Source organism: Cajanus cajan, chromosome 3, assembly GCF_000230855.2.
Source record: "Cajanus cajan strain Asha chromosome 3, NIPB_CcT2T_4, whole genome shotgun sequence".
In the NCBI taxonomy this organism is placed as follows: Eukaryota; Viridiplantae; Streptophyta; class Magnoliopsida; order Fabales; family Fabaceae; genus Cajanus; species Cajanus cajan.
Window position 1 is genome coordinate 51788189 of NC_138519.1, and position 12857 is coordinate 51801045.

The window sequence follows — 12857 nt, forward strand, 5'->3', positions numbered from 1 at the left end:
TATTTCCTCATTATTCTTTTCAAACTCTTTTTCTTTTCTTCTTATCTCTTCCTCTCTTATTAAATTTTCCTCTTCTTTTTTTCTTAGGTACTTCTTTAGTTGCCTAAGTTCATCCCTAACACTAGACTTAGAACTACAAGAATTATGACCATGGACACGAGAATGATCACTCATCTTTGATCAAGGAAAAGGTTTTCACAAATGTTTGTTTTCAAAAAGGTTTGAAAAAGGTTTTCACAAAGAGTGAGTGATAAAAGGTTTTCACAAAAAAGTTTTCAAAGTGCAAGATAGGTAGGAAAAGGCTTAAGTGTACAAAATGAACTTTCAAAGGGAGGTGGACTACAAAGAATCACTTAATAACCAAGCCTTTTTCAAGTAAAAATCACAAAGCCCTTTCCACTTTTCTCACAAAAACAAGTTGGCACAACAATAAGGTGTGTGTGTGCACGTTACCCCTAGTAGGCAAAGGCCTTCTAAACGTAAATTGGAGCAAAGATAAAAAAAATCCTAACAATTATACTACCAAAAACTATAAAGCATGCAAAAGAAAAGCACTTAAAACATATTCTAGTCGAGGTCCTAGGTGAAGGTTTTCAAATCACCTTCAACTACACGAACTAAAACCAAGTTGAAGAGGTTTAAAAATGGCCAATTACAAACCAAAAATGAATGAAACCAAGGCCAAAAACACAAGAGGCCGAAATTTAACAAGAAAGAAATAAGTAGAAAAAAAAAAAGGAAGTCTCCAAGTCTTCAATTCTCCACCCCTTCACAATGAACACCCAAGGTTAGCCTTTTAATGGTGTTTGCACTCTTTAATTTGGTGTGATCCTCCAAAGCTCCTTGAACTCAAATCGGACAGCCCCTCCACTCAATCCACCAAGAAAGTGTGTGGTGTATAGAAGCTTTCCTCACCTAGGTCAAGAAGAAACCAAAACCCAAGAGTACAAGAGGCCAAGAAAGAAAAACTAAAAAGGCACAATTAAAAAGGCTAAACTCAAGTGGATTTGTTGAGACAAACTTAAGAGTAGAAAGAAAGACTCAAAAACTAAAATTAAGGCACATGAACAAAAGGCAAGCACACAAAAGAGTAATTCCTAGAATGGCACTAGAATAGAATTTATCAAATAGGCTTAAAAGAAAGTAATGCACTTAATGTGTTTGATTAAATGTCTCATAAAGTCAATAAGCATTGTCCAAAAGTCCAAGAATAACTCCAAGTGCCAAGGTATGAAAATTTGGTCCAAAACTCCACAAGTCTAGCAAAGGTTCCCTTTTTCTTTTGTCTTTGATTCTTTTGATTTTGTTCCTTTTTATACTTGGCTAAGGTGCGGTTTTATTGTCCCAAAAGTCCAGCCACTCTCTTTTTTTTTCTTCTTTTTTTTTTTGAATGTTTATACCTTTCCTTTGCTTGGGTTTTACACTTGTGTTTGTTGGTTTGGTTAGCAAATATTTGGAGTATCCTTTTTAGTGACTTATGATGGCTTAATGAGACAAGTTTTGAGTGTTTTCTTAAGGTTTAATGTGCAATGTCCAGCAGCAAAAATATGCACATAAAAGTTATTTTCATACTCAAAACATCAATCAAAACATAGGCATATCAAGTGAACCAAGGATTACACAAAGTGGCCAAAAATTTTAAAGCAAGTATGTGCAAAGAAATTAATCACACATGATATTTTAGGAATGTAGAACATGCTAGAACTAATTAGCATGCATGATTGACTCTCTAAAGCACATCAAGGACTCACGGCCATTTCATCAAACAAGTGGCATGCATGTCATTTTTTGTTCATTTCAAAGGCTAAGCATAAAAAACTTGGAATTTCTTTCAAGGTAGTTCAAAGAGACAAGCTTATGACAAAACCAGATGGATTAAAAAAGTAAAAAACATTAATATAGCATGCAGCCCAAAATTTCCAGCAACTCAAAAATTTAAAGAAAAAGACAAGAACCTAAATAAGAAAGCCTAAAATGCCAAGATGATTCACAAGGAAGATATGGTATGAATCAACACAAGAAAGGAGATTTATGGATCATCAAAATATGGCAATTATGATGATTCATTTAAGCACACTTATAAGACATTCAAGGAAGACATGACATGACCGAAAATATTTAGAGACAAAGAAAGTGTTACCCTTGAAGAACCAAGGCTCTAGATACCACTTGATGGCATCCTAACTAGCATTGATGGATTGGTTGATCAATGTGAGGACACCTTGACTCCTTGGATCAAGTTCTTCAAAGGTGGCGTCTTGTTTAGAGAAGGAATATGGTGGAATGGATAAAAATGGAAAGTGTGGGTGAAGTGTTTGATGAAAGGTTTGAGAGGGGTACTCTAGGGTTGGCTCACTTCATGATGATGAAGGCCACTTCTAGGGTTGTTTCTCTCAAGGTGAAGATGGGAGGGAGGTGGCCGAATTAGCCAAGGGTGACTAAGGAAGGATATAAAGGCACAAAAGGCTCTCTTTATATTCAATATCCAAAGTATTTACATGATGCATAGCCTAGGGTATTTATAGGGGGGAGGCATCTAGGGTTGCATTTGGAGTAGGCAAATGCATTCCAAATGAAATGAAAATGAACCCTAGATGCAACTTGGTGGTCAAGGATGGAATCTTTGGGTTTAGATTGGCTATATCTTGGTGCATGATAAGACCATGCAACCTTTGCCCTCCACTTGGGCCTAAGCCTTTCTAACACCAAAAATAGACCCAATAAGCACCAAAAATGCGTCACCCCTAATTAACACCCTAGCCAAAAATTAAAAACCCTAATAATCTAGAGCACCCCATAATACAAGGGTAAAATGGGAAATACAAAAGAAAATAAATTCTAAGTCCTAAACACCCCAAAATACAAGGGTAAAATTGGAAATACAAGTAAAATAAATTCTATGACTAAAATACCCCAAAGTACAAGGGTAAAATAGGAATAAAAATAAATGTTATGCTAATAAGAACTTAGGGGCTAAGGTCCAAAAGTGGCCTTACTAACCCATTCCTTTTGCCTCCTTTAATATATCACCTCTTGGTCTTCTCGGCCTTAGTGTTATTCCATCATAACCTACCTTAAAATCAATATACAAAACACTAGAAAAAGAAAGTAAAGTGCCTCACAAATTCAAAGGCAAAAATAACCTATACAAAAGACTATGTATAATCTGTACAATATACACAAATAGAACTAGGCCTTCTCTTCATGATAGAGCATTTCAAGTGTATAATATCTTGGGCTTGACAAGCCCACTAGTTTTCACAGGGTCCAACTCTTCCTGTATTCTTCTAGCCATAGCTATGGTAACTAGGCCCTTGGCCCATGGTCTATCAGGTTTCCTCAAGGTGACTCGCCAGGCAAGGCTTCTTGCCCCAGGGTTCGACTTCTCTACCATGCACGTGGAGAAGGTAGTCCGCTTTGGGAAGCTGGTAAGGGAGGACGACCTCGAGGGTAGTTCTAGTGAGAACGCCTCTGCATAGGCCACTTTTTGTCGTAGCGGAGTTAATGTTTTTCTGTTTTACTTTTTGTTTGGAATTCAAGTATAGAACTTTGGGATATTGCTTGAGTATGTATATATGTTTTTCTTTGTCTTTTTGCGTTCTCGCTTTCTTTTGCCTTTTGCGCTTTTCGGACTTGGTTTTTGCCGTTTGCGGTGTGGGACATGTGTTTGACGTCTTGATTTCGGGTTTTGGGTATGTCTTGTACGGGTTTGAACTCGACCTCGGATTTTCATTATTTAACTCATGCAAAGGTTCGTACTCGACCTCGAGTTGATCATGTCGAGGTTCGAACTCGACCTCGGATTTTCATTGTTTAACTCTTGTAAAGGTTCGTACTCGACCTCGAGTTGACCATATCGAGGTTCGAAATCGACCTCGGATTTTCATTGTTTAACTCTTGTAAAGGTTCGTACTCGACCTCGAGTTGATCATGTCGAGGTTCGAACTCGACCTCAGATTTTCATTATTTAACTCTTGTAAAGGTTCGTACTCAACCTCGAGTTGAACATGTCGAGGTTTGAACTCGACCTCGGATTTTCATTATTTAACTCTTGTAAAGGTTCGTACTCGACCTCGAGTTGATCATGTCGAAGTTCAAACTCGACCTCGGATTTTCATTATTTAACTCTTGCAAAGGTTCGTACTCGACCTCGAGTTGATCATGTCGAGGTTCGAACTCGACCTCGAATTTTCATTGTTTAACTCTTGTAAAGGTTCGTACTCGACCTCGAGTTCATCATGTCGAAGTTCAAACTCGAACTCGGATTTTCATTATTTAACTCTTGTAAAGGTTCGTACTCGACCTCGAGTTGATATGTCGAGGTTCGAACTCGACCTCAGATTTTCATTGTTTAACTCTTATAAAGGTTCGTACTCGACCTCGAGTTGACCATGTCGAGGTTCGAACTCGACCTCGGATTTTCATTGTTTAACTCTTGTAAAGGTTCGTACTCGACCTCGAGTTGATCATGTCGAGGTTCGAACTCGACCTCGGATTTTCATTATTTAACTCTTGTAAAGGTTTGTACTCGACCTCGAGTTGATCATGTCGAGGTTCGAACTCGACCTCAGATTTTCATTATTTAACTCTTGCAAAGGTTCGTACTCGACCTCGAGTTGATCATGTCGAGGTTCGAACTCGACCTCGGATTTTCATTATTTAACTCTTGCAAAGGTTCATACTCGACCTCGAGTTGATCATGTCGAGGTTCAAACTCGACCTCGGATTTTCATTGTTTAACTCTTGTAAAGGTTCGTACTCGACCTCGAGTTGATCATGTCGAGGTTCGAAATCGACCTCAGATTTTCATTATTTAACTCTTGTAAAGGTTCGTACTCGACCTCGAGTTGATCATGTCGAGGTTCGAACTCGACCTCGGATTTTCATTATTTAACTCTTGTAAAGGTTCATACTCGACCTCGAGTTGATCATGACGAGGTTCGAACTTGACCTCGGATTTTATTATTTAATTGTTGCGAAGGTTCGTACTCGACCTCGAGTGGATCATGTCGATGTTTGAACTCGACCTCGGATTTTCATTGTTTAACTCTTGTAAAGGTTCGTACTCGACCTCGAGTTGACCATGTCGAGGTTCGAACTCGACCTCGGATTTTCATTGCTTAACTCTTGTAAAGGTTCGTACTCAACCTCGAGTTGACCATGTCGAGGTTCGAACTCGACCTCGGATTTTCATTGTTTAACTCTTGTTAAGGTTCGTACTCGACCTCGAGTTGATCATGTCGAGGTTCGAACATGACCTCGAGTTGATCATGTCGAGGTTCGAACTCGACCTCGGATTTTCATTATTTAACACTTGTAAAGGTTCGTACTCGACCTCGAGTTGATCATGTCGAGGATCAAACTCGACCTCGGATTTTCATTGTTTAACTCTTGTAAAGGTTCGTACTCGACCTCGAGTTGATCATGTCGAGGTTCGAACTCGACCTCGAATTTTCATTGTTTAACTCTTGTAAAGGTTCGTACTCGACCTCGAGTTGACCATGTCGAGGTTCGAACTCGACCTCGGATTTTCATTGTTTAACTCTTGTAAAGGGTCGTACTCGACCTCGAGTTAATCATGTCGAGGTTCGAACTCGACCTCGGATTTTCATTGTTTAACTCTTGTAAAGGTTCGTACTCGACCTCGAGTTGACCATGTCGAGGTTCGAACTCGACCTCGGATTTTCATTATTTAACTCTTGTAAAGGTTCGTACTCGACCTCGAGTTGATCATGTCGAGGTTCGAACTCGACCTCGGATTTTCATTATTTAACTGTTATAAAGGTTCGTACTCGACCTCGAGTGGATCATGTCAAGGTTCGAACTCGACCTCGTATTTTCATTATTTAACTCTTGTAAAGGTTCGTACTCGACATCGAGTTGATCATGTCGAGGTTCGAACTCGACCTCGAATTTTCATTATTTAACTCTTGTAAAGGTTCGTACTCGACCTCGAGTTGATCATGTCGAGGTTCGAACTCGACCTCGGAATTTCATTATTTAACTCTTGTAAAGGTTCGTACTCGACCTCGAGTTGATCATGTTGAGGTTCAAACTCGACCTCAGATTTTCATTATTTAACTCTTGTAAAGGTTCGTTCTCGACCTCGGTGAGAGTGAAAGAGGTTGGTTCGACCTTGTCCTCTATAAACACATAAAATAAGAATATGGATTGAATAGAATGAGTCATTTTATTGATTATGTCTGTGTGCCTCGTTAAAAACCCTCTCAATCAGAGACTGAAGCGGGAAAAGAGTGCACAACTCATTCATACAAAATTAGTTGAAATGGAACTTAAGGAAGACTACGGGGATCGGTCCTCGGGCCAAGATCAGTGGCCTCCCTACGGGTGATGTGAGCTGCGGTGGGGGGATCCCCCTTGCTTTGCTTGCTGGACGAGGAGATCTTCAGACTGTCGGCGTAGCACTGCCGAGCTGTCTTCTGATTTGCTTTGACGGAAATGATTTTACCGCCGTTCCCTGGGAATTTCATGGTGAGGTGTGGGGTGGACACTACTACTCCGAGTTGATTCAAGGTTGGCCTCCCGATGATTATGTTGTAGGAAGTGTTGGCTTCCACGAGGAGGTACCGAACCATGACCCGTCTTGTGTCCGGAGGTGCTCCAAAAGTTGTCAGCAGGTCTACGTACCCCCGGGTGTGAACTCGCTCTCCTGCAAAACTGGCTAGGGGCTCTGTGTGAGGTTGGATGAGAGAACGAGGGACGTCTAACTTGAGGAACATCGGCCAGTACAGGACGTCGGCCAAACTCCCTTGGTCAATGAGTGTCTTCTGTACCTCCCAGTTGGCGACTTCCACGATGATAACCATGGGATCATCTTGGTTAGGGCTGACACCAGCGTAGTCCTCGTCAGAGAAAGAGATCGGCGGTGAGCTCTGGTGCGAGGCCGAGGTGGTAGAGTGTATGCAATTGATATTCCGTAGGTGTCTCTTCTAGGCCGAGCTGCTGGCGCCTCCCACAGCGAAACCACCTGCGATTGTGTTAATCACTCCCTGTAAGGGGGCTGTCCCTGTCTCCTAGCTTATCTCGGCTTGCACTGGGCCGCCGACATTTTGTTGGGAGCCAGAGGGTTGGTCCGTGCGAGCTCCCGAACCACGGCCTCTGCCTCGTTCTCGCCCGCCATAGCCTCCTCGATGGCCTTGCTGTCGCTGGACATATTGGCCGAGGTGACCTGCTTGAATGAGTTATTCAATACGGTCTCAGAGCGTGCGACACTCCTTAGTGGTGTGGCCATGATTCCTGTGATACCGACAATGCTTGGATTTATCGACACTGTTGGGAGTGTGACCTAGCGGTGGCAAGTTGTTGTTGCTGGCTTCCTCCAGGATATGTACTCGAGGCGTGTTCAGGGGAGTATAGAAGTCGTATCTTCCCCCTCTGTTTGCTCTGGCCGATTTCTTGAACTGGCTGTCATTGTTGACTTTAACCTTATCCTTGTGACCCTTCTCTGTCTTTGCTGGTCCTTTTCCATGAACTTGATCACGGAAAACGGAGTGTTCCTCCATCTGGATGTAGCCTGCAGCGCGAGCACGGAGCTCGTCCATGTCGCGGAGAGACTCCCGACATAAGCTGTCGACGAATGGCCCAGGCTTGAGTGCCATGAGCATGGCATGTAGGGCGACCTCGGGATTTAGATTCCTGATCTTAATCGAGATGGTGGCGAATCGTTCCATGAACGCCCGGAGCGGTTCGTCGTCGTTTTTCCTGAGACTGGCCAAGGCGGATGAAGTGACGTGGTGAGGTCGGCTCATTGCATATTGCGCTGTGAACCTTCTGACTAGGGTGCCGAAGCTATCAATGGACTCGGCGGGCAGTTGGGTGTACCAGTTGAGCGCGGCCCCTTTGAGCGAGGTTGGAAAAACCCTACACAAAATAGCGTCATTGTTAGTGTAGAGGTTTACCTGCGTCGTATACAAGTCGATGTGCTCATCTGGGTCCATCGTACCATCATAGCGATCGAGGTGGAGAGGCTTCCACCCATGAGGGAGTGGTATCTCCATGATGCCATCCACAAAAGGGTGTCGGCGGAAGGTTGCCTGATCTCCAGGGGCATGAGTAGGGGCCTTGCTGACTTCATGGGCCGACTTGTGCGCCGGTGCATAAGACCGATGTGTGGCAGGCCGTTGAGTCGGTACCCTAGTCGCGGTCTGGGGTTGCGAGACTGAGTGCTCTTCTTCCTCATTATGGTTGCTCGTATGAGGGGAATGAACGGAGTGTCGCCGTGGGAGTTGAGCGCGAATCCGTTCGTTTTCTGCGCGTAGCGCCGCTAGGTCAGCCTCGTTAGCGGTCCGCATTGCAGCTAGGTTGGTTTCGTGCTTGGCACGCATGTTCTGTAGATCGGCGTCGTGTTGTTGCCGCATCTGTTCGACCTGATCAATCAAACCTCCTCAATGCTGCTTCGTTATCCATGGCAGATGGATGATTTGGGTCGTCTATTGCGCGTCTGCTATGGCTTCTGATGCAAACCATAAGCGTGGCCGATAAGAGCTGTCTTGATCGGCCCCACGGTGGGCGCCAAATGTTCTTACCGGAAATCTGCTGTAGAGGTGATCTGCCGAGTAAGATTGGTGAGCCTCCTTCGCTGGTACGTTGATGTTCCGAGATGGGGGTGGTACCTGCCAAAGAGACTTCGATCCAAAGTTAGGGTTTGTATGAGTATGAATCTCCTATAAATAATGCACGTACCTTAGTGTATATTAGGGTTGCGTTGGGCCTTGAGCCTGAGATTAGTTGTGATCTGATTAGGTGGAAAATCTCGCCTAGATCGAGATTTCCTGAGATCGATTACGATCTATTTAAGTGCCGATCTGACGTCACACGACGCGTGCCCGAGATTGTCTTATGTTGCAGTGCTGAGCTGGAAGCTCGGTTTCGCAGCACGAATAATACAGGTATCTATAACAACTAAGGAAAAAGTGGGAAGTAGAATATATGAGCAACCATTTTTAATTAACTATATTTCAGTATTTATACTATATAATACTAGCGGGGCCGAGGTACTTTGTGCCTCTATATGAATTTTATCTCTAACTTTAAAATAACGCATGGATTGAATGAATTCATTCTTGACATATAATTGTATAAATAATTTTACACAATATAATATGATTAATTCAATCATTGTTCATTGATGAAGTGCATAATAATCAAAACATAATGGAAGGCAAATTCATATAAAAGAAAAATTTATGTTCTACATAGCAATATTTGTAATGATGGATTAAAATAATATATATAATAATCACATGCAATTTTTCCATCATAATTTTTTTTAATAGGAAGATCAAATAATGATTTCGCTTCAGGACGATTTTTAGCTTCCTTACAAATTATGAACGAAAATAACGAAATTAAATGTCAATAAATAATAAATTAACGAAATTAAATGTCAATAAATAATAAACAACATTTTAAATAATTAATAATTAAATTGCATAATGTCATACCTTTCGAGAATAAATTTTAATTCTTTATAAAATACATCATCCATAATTTCTTTAACTTTAAAAAACTACATAAACAAATAATAGAGTGTCAAGTATCAATATGAGAGAGGTAATATTTGATGTAAATTTTTATATGAGTTAGAATTGATCTAAATTAGGTAATAAATAATAATACAACTATATTTTTATATATATGAAATTAAATTATACTTTACCAAAAAAAGAACCATATTATTATATTACCTTTCTAATTTTTGAGACAACAATTCTTTTTTCACCATTTTCCAAAGTTGGGTTTTATCTACTATTACTGTAGAACTCCACCCAATAGAATATACTTTTAAACGATGAACTTGCCACAAAGAAAATACAATTTAAATAGATAAGCAATAACAAAATATGAAGACTAACCATGAATTAAATTGAACCTTGTTGTCAATGAGAGAAATTGTTAAGAGTGAATCATTGTCCTTCCAAATCTTCAATAATTTTTCAAAGTCATCCTCCTAGTAAATATAAGTAATATAATGAAAAATAGATGATAACAAAGTTTCATAATAAAAAGTGAATAAATATGTTATCTCTTACCTGTTTTTCAAAATACATATTTAAATTCTTTCTATTGATCTATTCATATAACTGGAGGATCTCCTTGAATCTTAATTGGACTATAGATAGAAAATAAAAGAAACAAATTTTAGTTTTTGTATATCATTATCAAGTATTAATCTAAATCCATCATTATTATAAATTAAAAGGGGAAACACCTGATTTTGAGATAACAAAATTTCTTTAAAAACAATATTTTTCTTAAAGTTTCCATCTTCCCCTTCAAGTTTTCCTTTTTTAATAAGAATTTTCGTTGAAGGTTGAGAAACACCTCTTAACAAAGCAACATATAATTGACCATGACTAAAAACATGTCGCGAAAGATAAATTCCAACATTGGGTATTGTTTGTCCCTGTGAGTTATTTATGGTAATTGCAAAACTTAGTTTCACCGAAAATTGCTTCCTAATAAGTACAAAGGGAAGTCCAGCACTTTCTGTTGTCTTATGTTTAATCTGGGGCAAAAAAGATCTCTTTCCAGCATTATGACCTGTTAGATTTCAACATCCAACATATTCATAAAGAATCCACGGCATAATAACCTTGTTCCATTACATAAGCCAACTTTAGGATCTATGTTTCGCAACAACATCAATGGTGCACCTTTTTTAACCTTCAGATTATGTGGTGGAAAACCACCTGGAGTAATAGAGTGCAAGTATTCTTGTTGATATAAGTTGTGTCCCCTTCAACCTCATCAAATGATAACAAATGTCATTCTTCTCCTAGGAAATGGTTGATGATAATGTCATTAAGCTTTTGAACATCCTCATTTTTTGGTGTTAGTATGAATCTTTCTACCATATAAGAAGCATCCCATGTATGAGATTCTAATTGTGGAAATGTGTCACGAATAAGTTTTTGTATTGAATTTTCCCCTTCCTATGTTATTTCAATTTGATGGGGTACTTTTATCATATCATCCAATTTGGTAGGTTCATTTCCATCTCCAATGCGCATTAGATATTCTGCAAAATTAGGATCTTGTAATGATCTCATGTTTTGTCTCAAATGTAAAACCTTTGTGATAGGCCATAAATGAGACTTAACAATACATGTATATTTCATTTTGTACCTGAAGGATGTAACTATAATATTCTCGACATGAGATATTTTGTCCATTATCATTTTTGGTGTTGAAATCCCAACCATATGTCCCAAAAGGTAATAATAAAGGATATTGCAGTGGATCATAATAGCCTACTGTTTCTTGAATGTTCACTAAATTACCATCATGACTGAACAAATTGATATATGCATGTATTGTTAAGTCTCATTTATGGCCTATCACAAAGGTTTTACATTTGAGACAAAACATGAGATCATTACAAGATCCTAATTTTGGAGAATATCTAATGCGCATTGGAGATGGTAATGAACCTACCAAATTGGATGATATGGTAAAAGTACCCCATCAAATTGAAATAACATGGGAAGGAGAAAATTCAATACAAAAACTTATTCGTGACACATTTCCACAATTAGAATCTCATACATGGGATGCTTCTTATATGGTAGAAAGAGCCATACTAACACCAAAAAATGAGGATGTTCAAAAGCTTAATGACATTATCATCAACCATTTCCTAGGAGAAGAACGACATTTGTTATCATTTGATGAGGTTGAAGGGGACACACACAACTTATATCAACAAGAATACTTGCACTCTATTACTCCAGGTAGTTTTCCACCACATAATCTAAAGGTTAAAAAAGGTGCACCATTGATGTTGTTGCGAAACATAGATCCTAAAGCTGGCTTATGTAATGGAACAAGGTTATTATGCCGTGGATTCTTTATGAATATGTTGGATGTTGAAATCCTAACAGGTCATAATGTTCGAAAGAGATCTTTTTTGCCCCCAAATTAAACATAAGACAACAGAAAGTGCAGGACTTCCCTTTGTACTTATTAGGAATCAATTTCCTGTGAAATTAAGTTTTGCAATTACCATAAATAAGTCACAGGGACAAACAATACCTAATGTTGGAATTTATCTTCTACGACATGTTTTTAGTCATGGTCAATTATATGTTGCTTTGTTAAGAGGTGTTTCTCAACCTTCAACGAAAATTCTTATTAAAGAAGGAAAACTTGAAGGGGAAGATGGAAACTTTAAGAAAAATATTGTTTTTAAAGAAATTTTGTTATCTCAAAATCAGGTGTTGCCCCTTTTAATTTATAATAATGATGGATTTAGATTAAGAAACTTGATATTCTTTTATTTTTTTATCTACAGTCAAATTAAGATTCAAGGAGATCCTCCACTGATATGAAGAAATCAATAGAAAGAATTTAAATATGTATTTTGACAAACAGGTAAGTGATAACATATTTATTCACTTTTTATTATGAAACTTTATTATCATCTATTTTTGATTATATTACTTATATTTACTAGGAGGATGACTTTGAAAAATTATGGAAGATTTGGAAGGACAATGATTCACTCTCAACAATTTCTCTCATTGACAATAAGGTTCAATTTAATTCATGGTTAGTCTTCATATTTTGTTATTGGTTATCTATTTAAATTGTATTTTCTTTGTGGTAGGTTCATCGTTTAAAAGTATATTCTATTGGGTGGAGTTCTACAGTAATAGTAGATAAAACCCAACTTTGGAAAATGGTGAAAAATGAATTGTTGTCTCAAAAATTAGAAAGGTAATATAATAATATGGTTCTGAAAATATTTTATATGTGATAAATTCATGTATATAAAAATATATTTGTATTATTACCTAATTTAAATCAATTCTAAGTCATATTTATAACAATAATAG

The 12857-nt window shown here is 38.7% G+C and overlaps 1 protein-coding gene and 1 pseudogene across 1 annotated transcript; one reads left to right on the plus strand and one right to left on the minus strand.

Moving 5' to 3' along the window:
* Positions 1-9072: 9072 nt before the first annotated feature.
* Positions 9073-11195, minus strand: LOC145956312 (uncharacterized; annotated as a pseudogene).
* A 128-nt stretch (positions 11196-11323) lies between these two features.
* LOC109816727 (uncharacterized) lies at positions 11324-12568 on the plus strand (the record flags this gene model as incomplete). Its single annotated transcript, XM_083072136.1, has 1 exon — positions 11324-12568. A coding segment is annotated over one exon (621 nt), but the record flags the coding sequence as incomplete, so codon positions are not given.
* Positions 12569-12857: the final 289 nt, after the last annotated feature.